General features: G+C 42.3%; 1 protein-coding gene across 1 annotated transcript in view; it reads right to left on the bottom strand.

Annotated features, from left to right (window-relative positions):
• Positions 1 to 1535: 1535 nt before the first annotated feature.
• The window catches only part of LOC107282444 (serine/threonine-protein kinase LMTK3-like), a 36505-nt gene continuing 12921 nt past the window's right edge, over positions 1536 to 25119 (bottom strand). The window contains exons 8-16 of the mRNA XM_029283016.1: positions 23861 to 23945; positions 23453 to 23574; positions 20000 to 20149; positions 13127 to 15220; positions 12669 to 13060; positions 11081 to 11451; positions 10357 to 10468; positions 3180 to 3440; positions 1536 to 1552 (exon numbers count right to left, since the gene is read on the bottom strand). Coding sequence (XP_029138849.1) covers positions 1536 to 1552; positions 3180 to 3440; positions 10357 to 10468; positions 11081 to 11451; positions 12669 to 13060; positions 13127 to 15220; positions 20000 to 20149; positions 23453 to 23574; positions 23861 to 23945 — 3604 coding nt within the window. The remainder of the gene's footprint in view (positions 1553 to 3179; positions 3441 to 10356; positions 10469 to 11080; positions 11452 to 12668; positions 13061 to 13126; positions 15221 to 19999; positions 20150 to 23452; positions 23575 to 23860; positions 23946 to 25119) is intronic.

Below are 25119 nucleotides of genomic sequence, written 5' to 3'. Positions count from 1 at the left end.
AACCAACCTGTAAGATGCCATTGGCAGGCTGAAGAATTGTCAAAATCATCTTTCCCACCAAGAAGCACACCAGATATGTTACAATGATAACATCCATTATTCTTAGCCAACACAGGTATTACTTTTAAGACTGGTGCCTTCCAGATGCATTGAACACACATGTGGAAGACACTCAGTTAAATCAGCCAGTAGAATTGGATGCTCAAGCCTAATCTTCCATTCCTCCTCTTCCTTCATCAGGGTTAAGCACTCTTCACTGCTGCTTACAATCTCCCATCTGGCCACAATGTCCTGCAGATAAAGAGAGAGGCATTTCCCCTCAAAATGCCCACAGAGTAGGTATCTCCATAGAATTGTTTGAGTGTTTTTCAATCCAACCCATTTCATTCTCACACCGTGGTTTTTGGCACAACTGATGACTTTTCCACTCCTTGAAAGTGCTCATCATTTCAACTGTATCCCAACAGGCCCCAAAAGACCTTTATTAATCTCTAAAACAAATCAGTGGGCGACTGAGAAAGTCAGAACCAGCCACTCCCAATACAAGCCAACCATCTCCAACACAGAGTATGAATTAGGAATGATTTTCCCAGTCCAAAGCGCTCACTGACCTGTCAAGACAATATGGAGGGAGCTCCCACAATAAATAAATGGCTATCAATTATCTGGCCCCTACAAATGAATGATGTGACCGATTTACTGTTTTTCCTTATCACGTCAGGAATCAATGAATGGACGCTGGCTGATACACAAAACAATACTGGTGAACAGTCCCTTGGGTTCAGGCCAAGGATACCCATCCAAACAACTCTCACTACCCAAGGTCCCTGTAACTTTACAGCATTTGATTATTCCATCTTGCCAGTATAAATTCTGTCCGAGGTTCAACAGAGTGATCTTTTTTTTTAATGTATATAATGCTGGTTAAATGGAGATGGTCATCAGCCCTGTTTAGTTCCATTTGGCACAAAAGGACTTTTAAATTGGTAGCCATGTTCCATATTACAAGACTGCAGGTGATGAATTGCAGAAGGGCTCATGAGCAGTTGTAGGCAACTTCCTGAAGATTGGTTCCTCCCCTCCCACCCCCCAACCCTCTCAATTTGGCACAGAGGGTCCTTAGAAGGAACATATCAGAGAGTGGAAGGGAGGCTGGAAGGGGACAGGGGTTATACATTCAAAAGCCAGTGCGGAGCAGGGGCCTCAAGCACTGAGGAGATACCTTCCTCATCATATGGAGGCCTGAAACTGTTTGTACAAAAAGTTCTGTTTCTCTGCCCTCTCCAGGCAGGGATGTGTCAATGAGCAGGAGAGCAGAAGTCCACATATGCCAGGTTGTAGTTAGCAGTAATGGCCCCATGCCGTGCACGCAGATATACACGTGCACATACACACACACACACACATCTGTCAATCTATCCACTGCAGAAAACGGATGTGTGGTAGCTTGGTATCAGCAGGTCAACTGGATGACTGGGTGCTGTCCCTGAATGTTGAGATGACAGGTGGCGGGGTTGTCCAATTTCCATTGATTCTCAGTTCTCAATAGCATCTGGAAGGTGGAGAGAAAAAGACACTTCTTGTTAAGGAAGAGGAGGAGGAGGAGGAGGGGAAGAGGAGGAGGAGGAGGAGGAGGAGGAGGAGGAAGAAGAAGAAGAAGAAGAAGAAGAAGAAGAAGAAGAAGAAGAAGAAGAAGAAGAAGAAGAAGAAGAAGAAGAAGAAGAAGAAGAAGAAGAAGAAGAAGAAGAAGAAGAAGAAGAAGAAGAAGAAGAAGAAGAAGAAGAAGAAGAAGAAGAAGAAGAAGAAAAATTATCTTTTTGGGCTGAGCATTGTATTTGTCCTTTAAATGCCATTTTGGAGGGTGCACTCTAGAATGTCACAAGTACATCAGGTTATGCTTCTCTAATCTACAACAATAATGGTGCTAAATGGAACAATTGTCTGGGTGAAATTCACTTTTGTGGAACAGGACATTCCTGCATTTCCTCTAATAACAAAATGTCCAAGGAGCTTTGGAAATGTCCTGCCTTTCATTGTGAAGATAGCTTTTCCAAAACTCCACAATTCTCCAGACTTCCTCCATCTATTCTCCAAAGTGCCTGAGGGCAGGACAAGAAGCAACGGATGGAAACTAATCAAGGAGAGAAGCAACCTAGAACTGAGGAGAAACTTCCTGACAGTTAGAACAATTAATCAGTGGAACAACCTGCCTCCAGAAGCGGTGAATGCGCCAACACTGGAAGTTTTTAAGAAGAAACTGGACAGCCATTTGTCTGAAATGGTATAGGGTTTCCTGCCTGAGCAGGGGATTGGACTAGATGACCTCCAAGGTCCTTTCCAACTTTATTATTATTACTATTATTACTATTACTGTTGTTGTTGCTGTTGTTGTTGTTGTTATTATTATTATTATCTTAATTAAATACCAAAGGAAGACAAGCTTTTTTCAGGATCAGAGAATGGGAGCTGATAAGACAAATTTTACTGTGCAATTGCCAGGCCTTGGTCAAGGACCTAGGGACTGATGTGGAGAATTGAAATTTCATCTTAGCTTTCTAAAGATATCCTTAGCCTGTTTCTCCAGTCAATCTTTTATGTTTTATCTTTCCTCCCCCCCCCCTCTTCTTCAGGAGAAGAAGACAGAATAGCTATTTGATACTTGTTTTTTATCAGTAGTACTAGGGAATTAGATGCACACATAATCTTCACCAATCGTCTATTAGTCATACACAGACCTATCATCCTTTTGTAAGCTTTGCCAACTGCAGTAATTTTATGGGCCCCGGAAACTCAAGTTACTCTCCTATGTATGGTTACTCCATTGCTCCTATGTATGGTTATTCCATTGCTCAATGAAAGGCCACAGCATCCATACAATCAAAAGGTTTGATTAGCTTAGAGCAACTTTCTTCAGTTTAGGTTCTTCTGAAGTCCTGGGCAACTCTCTGGCTGGGAATTATGGGAGTGAAAATTCAATATCCTACAAAGATGAAATTTGGGGAGATCCATTTAGATACAAAAGGCCATTCCTCTACTCATCCACTCCTGCCTGTAACCGGGTCTGGAACCAAAACTCCACAAAACCCCACATTGAATTTTCCTTCCTCACTATGTCCCATGTAATAAACCTCCCCAACATAGGATAATGGATAAGAATGGTGTGCCTCTATGCCCCTTACCAGATGTGGGTCCCAATTCAGAATCACAGGATGGAGGCCGATGTGGCTCTAGGGCAGGAGAAACAGTGAAACGAGAGAATCTGAGAGTGTCCACGAGGCTGGACTCTGCCCGCTTGGCTGATGGCAGCAAGGCAGATGTCATGGGCACTGGTGAAGACAGGACTGGGTGTGGCTGTGCTGTGCTGGGGTCCGACACCATGGAGACGTAAGATGGGTTCTGAGCCATGAGGGGGAAATCATCGTCCCACTCAAAACTGCCACCTGAGTTGAGAAGGAAGAAGAGGGAGGGTAGGAAAGGACTAGATTGACACTCACTCTTATAGTCTACAAGAGTAAAGAAGAAGATAAAAATATAATCAGTAGTTCTGACATGAGGTCATGTTTAAATCTTAATCTGGCTGGGTCCACATAACATGCTGAAGTAGACTAAAAGAATACGTTGTGTGACCAGGCCATTATATTAGACCGGTGGTTCTCAACCTGTGGTCCACAGATCCCTGGTGTGTGTGTGTGTGTGTGTGTGTGTGTGTGTGTAATGTCATCACATGGGGTCTGTGAAGGCTTGAAGAAATGTTATGATTTAAATCTTGAGTTAAGTCTTGGGGGTCCCATGGCCATGGTCCGTGGCCACAAAAGGCATTTAAATGGGATGGTGAAGAAAAGGTTGAGAACCACTGTATTAGACCATTGTCTGGCTGATTTGTTTGGGCACAGCATGTTGCTCTTTATGAGCAAAGCAGCTCTGTTTAATTCACCCAGCTTTAAGTTCCATATATCGTATGAGCCCAGTCTTTGAGTCACTGTTGAGTAGAAGACAGCACAAGAACTAGACAGCTGCAGAAAAATTTCCTTCGTAGGGCTTAGATGCATCGGTAGGAAAGAATATATATAGCAATCAGTAGATTTTCCTAATGTCGTTATTTCCTAATTCCTACAATTTGCTCAACTCCATATCAGGTCCTTCTGCTCTGCAGCTCCCATTTGACAAGTTAATTTCGGGATGGAAGCATAATCACTTTTAGTTCTTTAGATCAACTAGTCTTTTCATAAACATATATGCGTTTCACAAACACCTGGCTAATGATCTATGCTCACACACACCCTGTTAGAACATGTAATTTCACCATGAGGAAATTCTTTCTGCAACTAAACTTTATTGGCATGCTTTGTACAATAACTCATGTTAAAAAAAAAAGTCTTCCTATCATCTGCAAGTTCTGGCTTCCCTTTCTTCCATTATGCTACAACAGGAGTAGGCAACCTTGGGTCTTTTATGACTCGTGGACTTCAACTCCCAGGAATTCTGGAGTTCAAGTCCACGAGTCATAAAAGACCCAAGGTTGCCTACCCCTGTGGAGGAAATTTGAGGACTTATACTGGAAAGTCTTTACTGCTGCTTCCCTCTCAGTCCATTGATCTGTTGGGTAGACTGTCAAAATGAAGGGGAGTTCCAGATGCCTGTATTTGATTTAATAGGCCAAAGGAGGTCACCTCAGGGCAATTTAGGCTTCCTAAAGCATCTCTTAAACTAAGCAGGATTAAAGCCTGGCTGCCCCAAAGACAACTTGTCAGACAGTGAAGACAGATGCCAAAGTGTGTTCTGAATATAGGAAGTCCATAAATCCTTTGCCTCTCTCTGTGTCATTGAATAAATCTCTGGGAAACACGTATGAATACTTGGAAAAGTACTATTTAGCTACTAGAAGGGGGTCAACTCTGTATAGGGAATTTAGCTCAATTTCTGACACCATTATTTATTTATTTGGATCCCACCTTTATTATCTTTACAAAGTAACTCAAGGCGATGAACATATGCAACACATCTTCCTCCTCCTATTTTCCTCACAACAACAACCCTGTGAGGCACGTTGGGCTGAGAGAGAATGACTGGCCCAAATATCACCCAGCCGGCTTTCACGCCTAAGGCGGGACTAGAACTCATAGTCTCCTAACTGCTAGCCTGGTGCCTTAACCACTAGACCAGGGGCAACCTTGGCTCTTTTATGACTCGTGGACTTCAACTCCCAGAATTCCTGAGCCAGCATGGTTCAGCATGGAAAATTCTCGCTTTCTCCTCAGCATGGCTGGCTCAGGAATTCTGGGAGTTGAAGTCCACGAGTCATAAAAGAGCCAAGGTTGCCTACCCCTGGACTAGACCAAACTGGCTCTATTTATTTGTCACAATTTGTGGCACAGGGCACTGCTTCACATGACTTTCAAAAGACCAAAGACAAGTTCAGGCACAGGCTGATGAATGACATTTAGCTATAAAGTGTAGAGAAGCTCAAGATCTCATGAGCAACTATGACAACTGATTATTGGCCCAATGCAAGAAACGGATTGCCTGCCTTATCTACACATGTTGGTCTGGAGGGAAGGAGAGAGACGTACAGTTAGGACAGGAGTAGGCAACCTTGGCTCTTTTATAACTCGTGGACTTCAATTCCCAGAATTCCTGAGCCATAAAAGAGCCAAGGTTGCCTATCCCTGAGTTAGGACATCTCCGTTGTGGTCAAGCTCCATTCAACTGAGATTTAGGCTTGCAGTAATTATAACATTTAGATTACATGTTTAATTTAATTACCGGGTATGCACAGTGCACTGAATGTAAAGTAACTAGAAGGGTTGCCTAGCTTAATTTAGCAGATCTCCAAGAATAGCAATAACAATAATAACAATAACAGAAAATTAAAATGAGCTGAGGTCAGTGTGTTATGATGCAATTACTGAAACTACTACATCACTGAATGATACTTGGTACCCTCTGAGCTTGGTGGTTTTCTTACAGATGTTTTATTACCAAAGTAGATAACATCAACAGTAGCACCTAGTTTAGTAATGAAACGTCTACAAGAAAACAACCAAGCTCAGAGAGCTCCAAGGACCCCCACAGTTCAATCCTGAGCTATAAATATTCTCCTCTATCAGTACTACATCAACGTTTCTAAATTTTGGCAACTTTACGGTATGTGGACTTCAACTCCCAGAATTATCACTCACATCTACTTACATTTAAAGTGGACAACTATATTGTGTTTTATATAGGACTACTTTTGAATTATGTTTGGAAATTCCAGAAGGTGAAAAGTCACCATCTAGAGTGGTCCAGTACATATTCTGGAAATCTCCAGTTTATTTTGGATAAAGTATTATCTGTTGCTGTACATCCTTTAGTCAAGGCACAAATGACCTGGTTCCATTATCCTACTTCAGACACACTATGTGAAGACTTAGCTCTCTAACGTTGGGCAAAGCAAAAGGAAAGAAAGAAGAGGGCCACCAGCAGAAGGTGGATGGTCTCAATTATAGTGCTGATGAGTGCACTGTGCTGGAAGACCTGAAAGATCAGGTTAGGGATAGATCAAAGCTGAGGAATTCTGGGAGTTGAAGTCCATGAGTCATAAAAGGGCTGAGTTTGAAGACCCCTGGGATAGATCATCAAGAGTAAAATAATCTGCACTGACTTGATACCAATCAATCAATTAATCAATGAAATGTCCCTAAACATCAGAAACCAGATCAGAAGAACTATTTCTTCTCATGTTAATCAGCTAACAGTTCAACTTCAACTCCTGTTCTTTATGTTCTACCAAGTTTTGGGGATGTGCCTGACAACAACAGAGGAGGGACTTCTAGGTATCATACTCAAACGGTGGGTGTGTCTTCTCCAAAGAACTTTGGTAAGCCACCTCTCTGTTTTGGAAAGCAGGAAAGTAATATATAATCAGTGTCTTTGATCTACCTAACTTTCAGCTCTTGTGACACTATTTTTCCAACAAAGACTATTAATTTACATTCTTGGCTCCTGTTTTAGTGATCTATTGTCCTTTTAATTGTTGTTTTTATTTTGTTTTTAGGTTTATTGTACCTTGAGTCCTATAGGGGGAGTTACACTTCCTAACATAGGAGAGAATTTTTAAAAATTGGATATATCTCCATTACTGGGCCCTTGCCACAGCACAAAGCAAATTAGTTTCTGAATAAGGAAGAATGTGTACCACCATCTGCCTTAATATGACAATTTTATATTCTGAGCGTTCATGGAGGCAATACAAATTATGTTCTAAAAATAAACTATGTGGAGATTATTTTTTAAAAAAGGATCAGCCAACATCAGCATAATTATTATGCAATGTCTCCTACATTTCTGCTAACTGAAGCACATTTTCATTTTAAGAAGATAAGGCTTTATTTATTTCCACTCACACATGAAATGGGTTTAAATTGAAGAATGCTAAAGAATAATGTTTATCTTCAGAAAAGTTCACTCGTATTTTCTGCAGGAGTCTCAACAGAAAAAGACGAAGCAAGGCAGAAATAAAAGTGAAGCTCACTTGAGGACTGGCAATTCTGCTCTGTCTTTGCATTGGAGACAACCAAATGATCCCAACCATCATACCCAGGAAAGATACAGATAATTTTATCCATCCAAGCAAAAACTGAGAGGAAAACGTTATCTGTATGAATGCACTTAAATCTAGAAATGGAAAAAGTCTTGGTGGATAGACTTAACATTTTTGAACATTTACTGGGTCACACCCAGGAATTTTTACATGTTTTCCTGGTTTTCCTTATTTAAAAAAACCTTCTTATTTGAAGGTTTACATTAGCACTTTCATATGTATTTCAACCAATGTTGAGAAACTCTGCCCCAGTTTTAGCCACTGCAGAGAGAACTTTTTGCAAAAAAAGAAACTTGAGGTCACACAGGTTGCCCAGCCCTGCATTAACTGTGTTGAAATCAGACTATTACTGATATTGTAAAAATATTAATTAAAATACTGCTAGTAGGTCACAAATACATAAGTATCTTAGTGTCTTTCCTCAGCTCTTACTACTTAACAGCAGCAGAACAAAGTGCCCTAACAAACCAGTTTTGAAAACCACTGCCTGACAGAGATGGGTGTACCAATTTCCACTTGATCACATCCAAGAGGAAACTGTGTCTCTGGTTTCTTTCCAATATTCATCCAGTCTCAATCTTTCTGTAACTCAACTCCATTATTCCCAATTTTACATTCTGGAATTATAGATAATCCTTCATCCTTTTCTACTGTGTGATTTCCTTTCAGGTACCGCATGTTCTCTTACTTTATCTCCACTATCTTTTATTAAATCTTCTTAGAGTTTTCTGCTTCCTTGGATTCTTTTCAGCTTAGTTTCTTGTCCTTCAGTCTTCTTCATTGCCCTTCTATGAAGCAATTTTCTTAAAAGTATGGTGCCCAGAATTGAACACAACAATTGAGATAGGATCTGACCAATAGGAAATAAAATGGAACTATATCTCACCTGGCCATCATTTTATACCTGGAAATCTGATCCCATTTTCAAGGGTAAATTCACTAATACCATTTTTCCACCTCAAGTAAAACATCAGAGTGATTTTCAGCATTAAAAATACACACAGAGAAATGGTGCAACCATCAGTGGACAAAGCTGTACATTAAGAGATGAAGATGGGAAGTAGAGTAGTAGCAATTATTCTAGATCAGTGTTTCTCAACATTAGCAATTTTAAGATATTCCCCAGCCAGGCTGAGGAATTCTGAGAGTTGAAGTTCACATACCTTAAAATGGCCAAGTTGAGAAACACTGTTGTAGATTCTCCATATTCAAATCAATAGCTTCAGAGTTTTGCTGACTACAGGCAAGTCAGGGGTAAAGGGAGCCTTAAACCAGTGGTTCTCAACCTTTTTAATGCCGTGACCCCCAACCGGTCGTAAGTCGAAGACTAAACCGGTTGTAAGTCGAGCACTAAACTGGTCGTAAGTCGAGGACTATCCAACCGGTCGTAAGTCGAGGACTTTCCTTGCCCGGGAGCGCCGTGCATGCGTGGTTCCGCCCCCTGCGCCGGCCGAGGCGTAGCTGGCAAGCGGCAGAGACGGAGCAGGCCGACCAACAGCTGGCCCAGCCCAAGGGAGGTAAGGCACCCGCTGGAAAAGGGGAAAAAATGGCGGACAAAAAAAATGGCGGACAAAAAAATGGCGACCCCCGTGAAATGGTCGATCGACCCCAAATGGGGTCGCGACCCATAGGTTGAGAACCGCTGCCTTAAACCAAGATTCTTGTCATCAGGATCCTGTAATTTTTCTTCTACCTGCCCAGTAGGCTGAGTATATATTTTCAGGCTGTACTGTCATCCTAGTGTTATACAAATTGGATGGCTTGGAATTTAAAGAGAGGTATTTCCACCATGTTTGAAAGTCGCTGGGAAAGATTGCCCTGAGAAGCATCCGTTTAGCTGTGTTAAAAGCTTTCTAAAATCCCCAGACAGTAATCCCTAAGAGACATGCCCATTCATTAAGTTTAATGTTGCACTGCCAACATTCAGAGGCAAAAGGTACAAATCTCAGCAGTGGCATTTCAGAATGTTTGGTTAGACATCTGAGTCATTTAAAAATGGGGGTGGGAACAGTGTGTTTCCCTGAGGCCACCCATTCTCGTTCTCATAATAACCCATCCCTCAAACAAACAAACACAGTCTTGTCCTTTCAGTAACGCCATAGCATCACTGAACAGCCTCCTCCAGCCTTATAGAAAGTACCTCATATGTTGCCCGTTCCTATCCTAAAATTGGCATTCAAGTTTGATGTTCTGTTGAAGCAAGCGGTCTTAAGTGTGAAGACTTTACTAGGATTCTTGTTCATTATTTCTGACTGATACCCAAGATGATCACCCTGCTAGACTTAACTTTGCATCTGTTTCTAGCTGTATGGATGTAATACAGATTGTGGTGGGAGATGGACGGCTGGACGGGCGGACGGACGGATGGATGGATGGATAGATGGAGAACTTTCTGCCTGAGACACTGATTCCAATCTGCATTTGCTTTGTTCTGAACTTCGTTTGCTTCTTCTCGAAATTGTCTTCATGCCAAGTTGAGCCTTTGCAGCTTTCAGCAGTCTCCCTTCAAAATCAACCTTAACCTCTTTTAGACTTTATCCAGCCTTCATCTGTCTACTCTTCCTATATCTGACAATCAGTTTGGCTGCAAACCTGTTCCTTCCTGAAACCTGACCCTTTTAATCCAACTTATTCATATACTGCTTTCTTATGAACAGCACCTGGATAACTCAGCCTTCTTCCATTCTGGCTCTGTAGCTGGTTTGGCCCATTTCCTATGTGACATTTAAGGCTGCTACAGAGAGGAAACATTTCTGACTTGTCCCAGTACTCACTGAAGCCATCAGCTGGTGGGAAAGCATCAAGTCCAGGTTCGGCAGCTGAGCAAGAAGAAGGGGCATCACCATCGGGAGCTCCCTGTGAGCTCAGTTCATTGGTTGGTGTCTCCTATTTAAAAACAAGGACAGGAATTAAAATCCCTTTGAATTATCCATCTAAAGTCCCTCTGGACTGAGGCACAGTTCAATCAAATAAGTAAGAAAGGAAAATCATTTATCAGAATGCAAAGGTTCAGCAACTGACTGTTTAAATCGTGGGGTGGGAAGAGAGATAAGACTAGCAGGATGTGAACTGGAAGAAACCCTGGGGTTTTCAGGACCTTCCCCCATTGATGTAAACTACAAGGGAGAAAAGAGCCTTCGTATTGCATGTCATCATTATGCAAATATGTATGAAACCTTTCAGCTATTGGAATAGATCAAAGGCATCCAACTGCTGGCGGAAGAAAACCTATTATCCACAGATCATTGGCCGTTTCTATAAGGAGGCATGAAAGGATAGCATGGCTGGGATTAAGCCAGACCCAAAAGGAAATATGTGTGGTGTGCATTGGCAGAGAATCTAAAATGTGGACAATTGGGTGGGAAGAAATAAACCCAGAGATGTAGAAGATAAGAGAAAGGTGAGACCCAGAATCCATGAAAGAAGAAACACTGTCCTTCTTTATGCTACTGTGAATCAACTTTCATACTCTCCACACTTCACCTCCTCATAACTCACCTGATCAAAGAGGTAGACGGTGACATCATCAAAGAAGGAGACCATCTTTCGTTTGCGGTCAAACTCAGCTGCTGCCTCCTCCGCTGAGCGGGGTGACTTGAGAAGGCCACGCAAGTTGCGGGCATCATCACTTTCACTCACCACAATGGGCACACCCCTCCCTCCACTTCCAGCAAAGCCTCCTTCCTCGTCTTCTTCAGCATCCTCTTCCTCTTCCTCTTCTGCTCCTAGGGAAGCCTCTCTCCCTCCCAGAGCAGGACCCTCCCCCAAAGTGGTTCCTTCCCAAAATGGTCCTTTCCTTGCGCCACCAGATGGGGGAAACATCTGCAAAGCCAGTGGCGGCAGTGACAGAGACAAACGGGATAGCTTGGCTGGAGGCAAAGGTTAGAGGTCAAAGGTGAAGATTGCCAGGAGAAGGGAGAGTGATGGAAAAGCCAAGGGTCCAAGGTCAAGAAGGACAGATAACATGGGATGAAAGAGAGAGGGGTAGAGAGAGACAGAGAGAAAAAGGGAGGAAGAGAGAGAATGTATTATTTTACTAAAGCTAGGTTCCTTGCAATTTTGACCACATATAACCTAATATGGCCTGCCCCATGTATCAGTTCAAAATGAGTGGTTTACTCTAATTTGATTACCAAATTCTCTTGGCCCGCAAACAACTAGTATCCATGGAAAAGCTGACAGCAGAACAAATTCATAATCATGTCTGTAACTAATTACTTTTTTCCATTTAAAACTATGGATCAAATTATGTTGATCATGGTTGGATTAATAAAGCAACTAAAAGAATCTAGACCCCCAAACTGATTGGTTGTTGTTTTTTTTACTGTTTGTGACATTGCCTATAAATCCAACTCTCTTCAAAATTAGATATTTTTTTGTAAAAAAAATACATTGATTAGCAGAACAGCCCTCCACGCACAAAAATGTTGTTTGCCAAGACTTTGGGTGGTGTTCATGTAGTTTCAGGGGGGAGGGGGGATGCTTTTTAGCAAATAAAAGAAGTAAAATTAAAAACTGGACCATTGGATCAAATTGTAAGCCGCCCAGAGTCACTTGATTGGGTTGGGCAGGTATAAAAATTGAATAAATAAAAAAATCAAAATAATAAAAAAAATAAAATAATAAAAATAATAAAAATAAAACAAAATAACAATTCTTATTCAGTGTCCCCAGGATATTCATAATTTGGAGGAAGTCTTTATTAACTCTTCCCTTTCTTTGTTTAAGATTTTATTCTGAAGCTTAGGGGAGGGTCTCATGGGACGCTGATCCTGCTCCAGAGAACCACTGCCAAAGACATTGATGGGAAGCAGTAAAGTAAGTCATAATGGTGGTTGCAATGGTGCCATCAAAGCTCTGCCCCTTTTTATATGAACTACATATTAAAGAACTGGGGATTTAATAATGTGGCTTAAATCACCATCTTGAATCCTCCCCACAACGCATGCTTGGCCGCTCCCACTTTCCCATTAAATCGGTGATTCTCAGCCTACGTAATTTTAAGCCATGTGGATGTTTTTCCATCCCGTTGTTACATGGTCACCCTGTCTTCCTGTTACTGCCACCCTGAACTGTAGAATTTTACCTTTGATGTCTTCACTGGCTTGATTCACAGGGACCCCAGGCTCCTGCACTTTTTTGAGCTGGTCAGTTGCTACATAAGTGTCTTCCTGAGGTTCTTGTGATTGTTCCATGTTGGCCATGGGTTCACTTTGTATCTCAGTATGAATAGCTTTCTCTCCTTCCTTCCTTTCTTCTTCCTTCCATTCAAGCTGCTTCTGTTCAGGTTCTCCAGTTCCTTCCTTCTTCTGCTGCTGCTGCTTTTCTTCCTCCTCCTCTTCCTCTTCCTCTTCCTCTTCTTCTTCTTCTTTATCTTCCACACTTTCTAACCACTGGAAACGCACTGTTTCCTCAAGGTGGCTTTTTTCCTCATTCTCCTCTTCCTCTCTTTCTCTTTCTCCTTCTTTTTCTTCTCCTCTCCCTACTCCTTCTTTTTCTTCTCCTCCTCTTTCTTTTTCCTTCTCTTTCTCCTCCACAGTTTGCCGTGTCTCCTCTGGCTCCAGCCTCCAAAGCTTGACAATGGCTTGGTCTTTTAAGGAGGCAATTGGCGAAAAGCTCAGTTTTGGCACCTTCTGAGTGCAAAGTAGATTCCGTGTGACATTCTCTTGCAGTGTGACCAACAACTGCTCTTTGCACACCTGAACCACAAAGCCTCCATCTACTATTGTCTTCTCTGAAGGCTTTTCTTCCTCAGTTCTGGGTACAATCGGTGCCTCAGAGGATTCAGCCTCCCCATCAGAGAAGTAAGCAGAATCACGGTGAGGGATTGTAAGCCCCAAACTCCTGCCTACCTCTTCTTCAAGTTCGGTCCCTTCTTCGCTCACTGAGAGTGTAAGATCGCTAGTGGACTGAGAGATGGGTGTTGCTGGGACTTTGCGGGGATCATCCTCTGCTTCTATTTCTTCCTCTTCTCCAGAAGGTGAGGGAGGTGATTCCTCTTTAAATATGAACTCAGGTGAAAAGGTGCTCTCTGTTTCATAGCCACTGTCCCCAAATTTTTGTCCTGGAGAGGAGTAGTGGGAGGCTGGGCTGCAGACATCTGAGGAGCTCGTGTTAGAAGGAATGTCCAAGGAATCTACAGAGTCTAAGGTTCCTCTCTGTCGATCAGGTGCTGCTGGGGAGAGGCTCAGGGTTGCAGGGCCAGTTGAAAATCCATCAACAGCTTCTGGGAGAATTGCAATAGTCTCCTCATCGTTAGTCTCAGCTAGAGTAGATAATGGTGGTATCTCTACAGGGACAATCACATTGCAGCACCCGGATGACATAGTTGGAAAGGGTGACCCAGGCGGACGGATGTTTCCCCCACCTCTCTGCTTTGGGTAATCTTGAAGTTCATAGGTCTTCACAACTGTGCCCATAAGTGGGTCATAAAATTCACTGTGCTCCCCAGTATCTCCATCACAGTCTCTAGGAGGTACTGTAGAACAGTCAGATAGGGAGCCCCGCTCCACTTTGAGTGAGGAGTCATCCTCAGTGCCATAGCTATCCCGGTGAGGACGCCTCAAAGGTGGGCCATGGTTGCTCCAACTGCTTACCACATCCCCTCGAGGGATGGCACATGTGCAACGCGCCCGAGTGCACAGGGGACAGGGCAGAAGTTTGCGCCGCCCTCCTCCAATGCTGCTTCCACCATCATCAGTGCTACTGCCAGAACTGTGGTCCTCCATCAGGGAAGGCTCCTGTTCCCAGGAAGGTGACCCCTGGAACTCTGAGGGGTCCCCAGCCAGTGTCTCCCCGGCCCCTCGTTCTTCCATCATCTCAGCATCCCAGCTACGCTGCTGATCCTCCAACTCACGATACACAGTGAGTAGGGATTCTGCAAGGAATGCTTCACCCTCTGTGGTTGGTGTCTCTGTCAGCGACGTCTCTTGGATCTCACCATCTACACGGAAAGGATTGCTTTCACCGCTGCCCCCAGACAAGAAAGGGTTAGTACTGGACTGCTCGGCTGGCCGAAGGGGGGCATTGTGGCAATCCCAATCGGACGGAAAGAGGGGCTGTGGTGCTGAACCAGGGCTGGGGGCACAGACCGGCCCCTCACCACTACCATGGTCCTCCAGGCGAATGTAATATTCACTGCTGACGGAAGGGCTGCGGGCACTGATGACAGGCACAACGCTGGGCGTCTCCAGGCTGTGCCCACGATGCACTGCCTGTTCATAGAAAGGGTTGCTGACAGGCACAGCTAGCCCACCATTGCTGGAGGGGTATTCGGGTGGTGCTGAGGCAGGGCCCTTCCATCGCCCCAGCCGGGCCTTCTCCCACATATATTCAAAGTTCAGCCCTCCACTGCTTTCGGTCACAGTCAGAATGTCATCCATGTCTCCACCATGGAATCCGTCCAGGAGTGGGTAGGCTGAGATCTCTTCTGATGGGCAGTGATGGCGTGCTGAAGAAGAGGAGGCCGGCGGTGGGGAAGAGGAACGCATGGGTTTCAGGGCACTCCAGCGCCACTCAAAACTCTCCTCTGCCTGAGCATTGGAGCGCTCATTCAACAGGTAGCTCACCTGCAAGTGCAGCTCTTCCATAGTTGGGCGATGGAAAGCTGGTAGCCAGCATGACTGCATCACCTCGTACCTGCAGTGGGGCAGGGTTGGAGGGAGGATAGAGGAACAGTCGGAAAAACAGGCAGAAATAGGAGGGGGAAAAAACACAGTTGTGGGAAGATAGCCTGAAAGGACAGCTAAGGGAAGGCAGTGGGGATTGGGAACATTCAAAACAAAGCAAAATAAATAAATAAAGGTTGCAAAAGAACAGTTAGAAAAAGAGGAAGAATTAGACACCCTTAGAGAGTAGCAAAAGGAAAAGCAAAGGTAGAAACAGATATGCCAAATTAGAAAGAAACGGACTACTACAACAAGAGAAAGTAGGGACAAAGAGTCAACCAGTAAAAAAAATGAAGCAGAGCATATCAAAACACCATTCTGAAGTCATTCAGGAGTACAAGAGGATGGGAATACTCAGTCCCAAGAATGAAAGGAGAATGGCTGTGACATCAGGAGAGAAAAATGGGTGAGGAGTGGAACAGCTGGAAATGCAGACCATTTATAGATCTTGGAGAATTGATCTAACATAGGAGAGCTGCTGTATATGGCATTAAATCATTGGCCCATCTAATCTTATTAAGAGGAGCATGCCCAAACCTAAACAGAGAGCAAATGGACATCTGGTGGAGATGCTGAAGTCAATTGCAACCCTTGGGGGCGAGGTGGGGGGTAGGGGGAAGAAAGGGCAGGAAGATCAAGGTGATATAAGCATCATTGCAGCATCTCAGCACATTCTATGGGCAACCCTAACCCTGTGCCAAGCCCAAAGGAACTTTCACCTGTAGACATCACTAACGTATATTATCCCACCAGGCAGATGGTTGGACTAGATCTTCAAGTTCCCCTTTCCCTCTTACATTCAATGATTCTAGAATTTAAACTGTGTGGCCCATTTTCCCTAAACCACAAGAAGATGAATATTGCAATTCAACTCTTTTAGGTGCTGCACAAGAGTTTTATTCACACAGTGCATTACTAGAGAGAGAGAGAGAGAAAGAGAGAAGCAACCTGGAATTAAGGAGAAAGTTCCTAACAGTGAGGACAATTAATCAGTGGAACAGCTTGCCTTCAGAAATTGTGGATGTTCCATCACTGGAGGTTTTTAAGAAGAGACTAGACAGTCACTTGTCTTAAATTGTATAGGGTCTCTTGCTAGAGCAGGGGAGATGGACTAGAAGACCTCCAAGATCCCTTCTATTCTATTCTATTCTATTCTATTCTATTCTATTCTATTCTATTCTATTCTATTCTATTCTATTCTATTGAATCAATCAATTTTTCTGGATTGTCAATGTCTGTCTGTGTCTAATTTAGGCACTGCCGATCTCACTATCTAAGGGACTCTAGGCAGTTGATGTGTAAAACTTTTAAAGCTGTATAAAAAGATACAATGAAAATACAATTAAAATGGGATGAGAAAGAAGTAAAAACAAAGCTAAAAGATAGCAGAGGGAGGGCCCTCAAGGCACCAACCACCACCAAGGTTGCATGACATTCCTCAATCCCCATGTGTCAGATGCAAGCAACTGGAACAGCTCCAAGAATGGGTCAAGTGGGTTTCTTTATTTTTGATCACCAGTTTACAAGAAACTTGCCAGATCATCTGCCTACCCTTTAGAAATGGCAGAAATATTGACTTAAAATGTTTCCTCCCCCCAATGGACTCTAAGCTGGAATGTCTTTTAACACCCCACTCCCCTTCCAATTGGAGCCTCCTTTCCTTCAGCTGGTGGTTCCACCATACCATGTGAATTGGGAGCCCAGGCCCTCACACACCAGAAAAATGGAGACCAAGGTCACTTTTGGGGGTAGGATATTCCATAGGGCAGGAGCAACACAAGTGAAGTCTCTCTTAATAGACCCCATCAGTTGGAGACCTTTAACTGACAGGGTCTGTAACATACCCTCCATGCCTGACTGGGTGGGATAGGACAGTGTGATTAGGATAAAACGATTCTTCAGGTAACTTGCTCCCATGCTTTAAAGGTGATAACCAATGCATTGAATTGGACCCAGAAATAAACTGGCACCCAATACAGCTCACACAGCAAAGGTGTGACATATACAGTCCTTGGGGCACCCAGAATTGCCCTTGCAGTTGCATTCTGCATCAGATACTCTTTAAGGGTGGCCTTATGTGGAGTGCACTATATCATAAATCCATTGAAAAGACACTGAATCTTAAACCATCTAAATGGGCAGCGTGCATATAACATGCGAAGCCCTTAGAATAAAAAGAAAGCTAGACAAAGCTAACGCTGGCTTTGAAGATTAGTTTTATTTTTGGGGTTACCTGTTGTTGACTGCTTTTTTATATAGCAAACAGATGCTGCATCAATTGGATAGATAGATAAATAGATTTCTGCATCAGGGACAACTTTTTACAGTATGTAACATAGTATTTTTATTAAATATAGATGGGAATTTGTAATTATTTATTGACCTATATTATAAGAGGAAGAGAATGCATCAGATATTTTTGATATATATTTTCAACATTCAACCAGGATGAACTTTTTATATTTAATATCAGTGTGAACGATATACCTGTCATTTGTTGTTTTTTTGTACACATTTTTTAATTAGTGTTTGATGGTTATTTCTTCCTTTTCTTTTCTTTATTTTGTATTTTAATTTTGGAAATAAAATTTAAAAAATTGTAAAAAAAAAAGAAAAGAAAAGAAAAAGAAACAGGTGCACTCCATGGATGCATAGGGAGAATAGATAGACTTCTAATTCAAAACAGAGTTTCACAGAAAGGGAAAAGGCTATGAAATTACTTAGTTCTTTTTATGGAAAGCATCACACTTTTATTTAATTTGTCTAATTTATATCTCAGGATTTTTCTTCCAGGAATTTGAGATACTATACATCACACCCCATCCTCTATTTTTTTCCACAACAACATTGTTGAGAGAAAGTGATTGATGCAAAGTCACCCAAGGACTTTTTATGGCCTTGAACCCAATCCAATTGTAGTCCAATCTGCAATTGCAATAGACCACACTATTTCCCTGTCTGGCTGCTTTTCACTCATTTAAAATATTTAATTTTAAAATGAAGGACATGATTTAAAATTTCACTAACCTTGACTATCCCTCTGGATGAATAAAGATTTTTAATAAAGTTTTGGAATATTTGACCCTCAGTATATATGGTGGTTTTATAATGAACAATCTTGGCTTTGATTTGTAATTATTATGTATTTTTATTTTAAGTCAAATTTCAAATTTGGGGAGTTACATGATACTCAGATATGGTTAACTACTATAAGTCCTGTAAATTTAAGTACCAGATTCTGCTTAGGGGGTTCTTCACGAGCACTGCATGTTCTCGTGCCATCTGTATGAAAATAGGTCTCTGTGTCACGAAAAAAACATTATTTGATTCTGGGTAAAAATAATATTTGCAACAGAAAGAACACCTATTTTTAAAAAATCCTTTTTTTATATTGTTTCATTGCGTTCTTCCTTTCCTGGTTTTTTTATAGGATTGCACCATATGTTATGGTGAGATATTAATAATAATAATAACAATACTAGAAAAATATTTAAAACATCTGAAAGGAAATCTTCAGCCCAGATTAGCAGCTCAAACAATTGCTGACAGAAATAGAAAGCTGCAGACAACCAATTAGCTAACGTGAGCTAGGAAGAACAGGAGAAGGAAAAAAAAAATGGAAAGAAAGGTCATAGCTGAAGAAAGCCTGGCCAGACTGAAAGTGCAGAGAGAGAAATGGATGGATAGAGGAAGAGTCAGAGGAATACAGAGAGGGGAGAATGGAAGAACATTAGGAGAAATAAGAATGCTAAGGCAAGCATCATAAAGTTTAAGGATAATATCCCAGACCACAAACTGTCCATGAAGCCTCAATAAATGTCTGTCAAAGATGAAGGAGACAGTGACATCTGCAAGGTGAAAGATGGGGTGGGGCAAATGAAGCCGTGTCTGCCAAGCTGTCATGATACAAACAATGCAAATTGTGTATACAGGTAGCTCTTGATGTCTGTGGAGATTCTTAGTCATCCAGATCATGGTTGTCCCAAAGGGGCTTTTCCAAAAGGCAACTGGACTTTGTTTTTTCTTGAAGACATTTTGCTTCTCATCCAAGAAGCTTCTTCAATTATCAGTTCTTGGATGAGAAACGAAAAGTCTTCAAGGAAAACAAGTCTAGTTGCCTTTTTAAAAAGCCCCTATGGGACAGGTAGTCCTTGACTGACAACCATAATGGATGCTGCCAATTACAGTCATACATCATGACAATTATAAACTGGGTCACCAAGTGACTGACCGTTTTTACAGCCTTTTCTTGTGGCAGTCATTAAGTGAATCTGTGATTGTTAAGCTAGTGTTTTTTTCAGCAAAAATGCTCCATAGAGAGCAATAGGTGTATTTAACCTATTGCTCTCTATGGAGCATTTTTGCTGAAAACCAGAAGTAAACACCAGTTTTTGGCAAAAATCATTGTAAATCATTGTCATGTCATCAAGGGATACTACAAACAGCTGTAAATGCGGGCCGGTTGCTGAGGGCCCAAAATGCGGACACATGACCCTGGGGAAAGGCCTGGCTGCTAGAACTTGGAACTGGATTCAAATGACCTTTTGGTGAGGCCCATCATAACTTCAAACAGTCACTTAATGACCAGTTGCAACTCAAGGACTATCTGTACACACATCATTTGCACAATGATGTAACGGCACTGGTGATGTCATTGTGGCTTCTACTGGATGCCTCTGGAAGGAGCCTGGGCTGATGGCATCCCAGTAGGTGGGTGATGGATTTGTTGGCCTAACAAGGAAGAACTCACCAATAGTCTGAGTAAGGAAGCTTAAGGCGAGGTTTGGCCAGTTTCATCTGCTGCTCCTTGATGACAAAAGTCAGCACCTCCTCATCGGAAAGATGCCGGTAAGGCTGGGAGCCAAATTCAAACAGTTCCCAGATGGTCACCCCCATTGACCTGCGAAGAACACAGGGAGTTCAAGATGGAGGGGAAAATCCTCTTTGCTATGCGAACAAACAATGCTGTGTGAACAAATGATAACACTGATTATAATGCCAGCAATAAGTTGCCCAGAGTCATTGACTGAGAAGGAAGCTATAGAAATTGAATATAGATAGATAGATAGATAGATAGATAGATAGATAGATAGATAGATAGATAGATAGATAGATAGATAGATAGATAGATAGAGGAACAGACAGACACACAGAGAGGGAGAGAGAGGGAGAGAGACAGAGAGGATGATGATAGAAAGATGATAGAGAGATAGAGACATGATAGATAGAAAGAGAGACAGAAAGTTATAGAGAGAGTAAGATAGATAGATAGATAGATAGATAGATAGATAGATAGATAGATAGATAGATAGATAGATAGATAGATAGATAGATGATAGAGAGAGGAATAGACACACAGAGAGAGAGAGAGAGGATGATGATAGAGAGATGATAGAGAGATAGAGAGATGATAGAAAGAGAGACAGAAAGATATATATATATATATATATATATATATATAGATAGATAGATAGATAGATAGATAGATAGATAGATAGATAGATAGATAGATAGATGATGAGAGAGAGAAACAGAAAGGGGAGAGAGAGGGAGGGAGAGAGAGGGGGGAGAGAAGGAGAGAGAGAGAGAGAGAGGGAGAGGGAGGGAGAGAGAGGGGGGAGAGAAGGAGAGAGAGAGAGAGAGAGAGAGAGAGAGAGAGAGAGAGAGAGAGAGAGAGAGAGAGAGAGAGAGAGAGAGAGAGATGATAGGAGGCGAGAAAGAGAGAGAAATCTTGAATGCCTCAAATATGGTTTGGGAAATGCTGAGAGTCTCATTTCCACAGTACTAATATTCAGGAAGAGCAGAGCACTTCTTTTTCAAATACATGTTTAACAATCTTGGAAAAAAGCTGTAACTCTCTCTTAGAAAAGTACAGGAACAATCCAATCAATTTAATCTGGGGAAAAGAATCAAATCCTGCCAGCAGTTTAGGTCTGAAAGGAAAGCAAGACAGATATTCAATTTCTTTTGTGGTCAAGTATTTTTGTGTGACCACACATTTCACTGCTTCGATTAATTAGGAAGAGGCAGCTATTTTGTGCAGTATGTGGAACATTTTCGGGTGCTGTGGCTCATGCCAGCTGGTGCCCACATTGCATTCATCATGCAGTATTTACAGGTACGGTGTGTGAGTCACACCCGATGTTACTACCTCTTTTGCTGTAATCATTAAGTGAATCACCTTAATTGTTAAATTAATCACATGATCATTAAACAAATCCAGCTTGCCTCATTGCTTGTTGAAGCCTTCTGGGAAGGTCACAAATGGTGATCCCATGACCCTGGGATACTGCAACCATTGTAAATACATGCTGGTTGCCAAGTGCCCAATTTCTGATGTGATCATGGGGACATTACAACGGTTGTAAGTGTGAGGACCAGTTGTAAGTCACTTTTTTTCAGTGCCATTGTAATTTCATATGGTCACTTGTAGGTCAAGGATTACCTGTACTGGTTCAGGCTATAAATATGAGTGTGGAGTGTATTCGTGTATATATTAGGAATATCTAACATCCTTGTGGAAAACTAACTTTCAGCTAAGCCACCATTACCAGATGTTTCCAAAGTCCCATCCTCTTCCAGCCACACATTATGAACTCAGTTGGTGGCTGATTTTCGCACTGCCAGGTGAGGAGAGAGAGAAATCTACCCATCACTGCCTTGAAACTCTTCTGCTCTACATTTATAAGAATAACATTACCCACCCACCCCCAGCCTTGTTGCTGAGGCGCATTTAAGCCGTGGGAGTAGCATAATTGACAACAGCATATTTTTCTGGTGTCTGGTAAAGGACAGCAACCTAAAATAAATCTCATGTGCACCAGGCTTTATAGCTGGTACCTCAGGGCATCAGTGCGTCCACAAACCTCTTTTGGCAAGATTCCTCTCCCGAGTGGTTACATTAAAATAACAGCTTTAATTAAAAAATAGAAAATTGGCATGTTGCAAAGCAAAGCGCCAGCCTTTAACATCATCTTCATTTCCAGGACTCTCTCTGGACTCCCGTTGCGGCCCATAATCTTGATTAGCAACACTACACAGTCCTTTGTTTTGGACAAATGCCATCTCCCCAGAAAAGGGACCGTTGTGATTATGGGCAATCCAGAGCTTGGGGGTTGAGACTGAGAAGATTGGCAGGGTAAATCCGCCATCTGGTAAATAGGCAATTGCTCTCCCCCAGCCATTTCTGAGGAGCAGCCATAATATAATTTCAAACATGTCCATTTGGCCAGCAACACGGGAGGGGTCTTCTTTAGAGTAAAGGAACATGGCAGTCAAACCACTTACAAGGTTTTCCTTGCTAAACTCTGGGTTTTTTTGTTTGTTTGTTTGTTTACGACAAAATAGGAAAGAAAGGGAAAGGTGAAAAATCACTTGCTTAAATAAAAAAAAACATTCATCACTAAGGATCGTGAGGGGTGGCTCAAAATAACTAGTTCAATGCATGGATTTCTGTAAGGGGGGGCAAGTGATAAATGATAAAACCTGTATAATAATACAAATGCTATCACTTATATTTTTGCATTGTATACAGATGGTCCTCAACTTACGGCCACAGCTGGGATCAGAATTTCCATTACTAAGCAAGGCAGTGGATAAGTGAGCCGTGCCCATTTTACAACCTTTTTTGGGGGGGTCACAGCTGTTAAGAGAATCACTGCAATTGTTAAATAAATCATGTGATCATCAAGCTTCCCCCCCACAATTGACTTTGCTAGTGAGAAGTCAGCTGGGAAGGTCGCAAATGGAGATCACATGACCCGGGGATGCTTCAACTGTCGTAAATACATCGCAGTTGCCAAGCACCCGAATTTTGATCACTTAACTGTGGGGTTCCTGCAATAGTCTTAAGTGTGAGATCAGTTATAAGTCACTTTTTTCAATGCCATTGCAACTTTGAATGGCTACTAAATGAAATAAGTCAAGGTTTACCTATTCATCATTTGCATTATCATTCATCTATTCCTTTTATTTGTACGAATATGAAATCTACCAAGTTGACATCAATGCGCATGTGTCATCATTGTGGCATCATTGTGTCTTACTGAGGATGCCTGCACTGGATGAATGCTTGCAAATGCTGAGGACCATTTCCTTGTGGACTTGGAAATGTTTATTTCAGCTTTAGCCCAGCTGGATTGTGTATCCCTGCTTGAGAATACAAATTGAATTTCCTCAGTCCAAGAGTTATCCTGGGACTCACCAAACATTGCTCTCCTTGGTTTGATCTACAACAATGACATTTCCATGCATCTCATCAAACAGCTCTGGGGCAACCCAACGCAAAGGGATCCAGAGCCGGTCCGGAGTGATGTAATAATCTTCCTATGAAACAGAAATGAGAATAGATAACTCAACATCCCAACATCTCATAGGTCCTGGATGCTCTGCTTCTCGTCCATTACAGAGTTCCCTCTAAGGCCCATGCAATATTATATAGTAGTTTGCTCTAAATTAAACGGCTTATAATAATTTCCTTTAAAAAAAATGGGAAGTTTAATTTCATAATGGATTGGAAATGTTCTGCAAAGAATATATTGCCACATCTATCTGTTGCCTAAGACTCCTGGGAGACCTGTCTTAGATTCTTTGTGGTACTTTCACCCCATACCTTGTAGTTGTTGTGTGACAGGCCATAATCCCCAACCCTCACAGTGAGATCTGAGGTCAGCAAGCAGTTCCGAAGTGCCAGGTCACTGTGGAGGACAAGAGGACTTTGAGTCAGGTGAGAAGAGAGACTCTCATTTTTCACCCTTTCTTATATTATATTATACATAGTGAGGATAAAAGTTGTTTTTTTGTTATGGGGGAGGTTTTTTTGGGGGGGAGGGAAACCCATGCTGCCTTCAAAAATTCAGAGGGCACCCTTTTATCCTCACATTAACTTACGAGGATTAAAAAGGCTGGGTTTCCCTTGAATGGTAAGGCAGGATTTTGCAGAATCGCACTATGTGATCTGTTTATTTACTTAACTCTTCCTAGGATTTTGGCTGATTGACTAGAATTTATTTATTTATTTTGGTACCTTTATGTCAGTACTGACTCCTGGACTAGTCCCTGCAGGGTTTTTTGGCAGGATTTCAGTAGTAGTTTGCCATTGCCTGTTTCCTAGGGTTCAGAGAGAGCGACAGGCCCAAAGTCACCCAGCTAGCCTTATAATAATAATAAAGTTGGAAGGGACCTTGGAGTCATCGAGTCCAACCCCCTGCCCAGGCAGGAACCCTATACCATTTCAGACAAACGGCTGTCCAGTCTCTTCTTAAAAACTTCCAGTGTTGGAGCATTCACCGCTTCTGGAGGCAGGTTGTTCCATTGGTTAATTGTTCTCACTGTCAGGAAGTTTCTCCTTAGTTCTAGGTTGCTTCTCTCCTTGATCAGTTTCCATCCGTTGCTTCTTGTCCTGCCTTCAGGCGCCTTGGAGAATAGCTTGACTCCCTCTTCTTTGTGGCAGCCCCTGAGATATTGGAACACTGCTATCATGCCCCCCCTCATCCTTCTCTTCGTTAAACTAGACATATCCAATTCCAGCAACCGTTCCTTATATGTTTTAGCCTCCAGTCCCCTAATCATCTTTGTTGCTCTTCTCTGTACTCTTTCTAGAGTCTCAGCATCCTTTTTACATCGTGGTGACCAAAACTGGATGCAGTATTCCAAGTGTGGCCTTACTAAGACATTGTAAAGTGGTATTAATACTTCATGTGATCTTGATTCTATCCCTCTGTTAATGCAGCCCAGCACTGTGTTGGCTTTTTTGGCAGCTGCAGCACACTGCTGGCTCATATCTAAGTGATTGTCCACTAGGACTCCGAGATCCCTCTCACAGTTACTACTATTGAGCAAGGTACCCCCTATACTATACCTGTACATTTG

The sequence above is a fragment of the Protobothrops mucrosquamatus genome, unplaced genomic scaffold (genome assembly GCF_001527695.2).
Source record: "Protobothrops mucrosquamatus isolate PMUCROS unplaced genomic scaffold, P.Mucros_1.0 scaffold8, whole genome shotgun sequence".
Lineage (NCBI taxonomy): Eukaryota > Metazoa > Chordata > Lepidosauria > Squamata > Viperidae > Protobothrops > Protobothrops mucrosquamatus.
The sequence above is the reverse complement of the archived record's forward strand: the minus strand, read 5'-3'. Positions and strand labels throughout refer to the sequence as shown.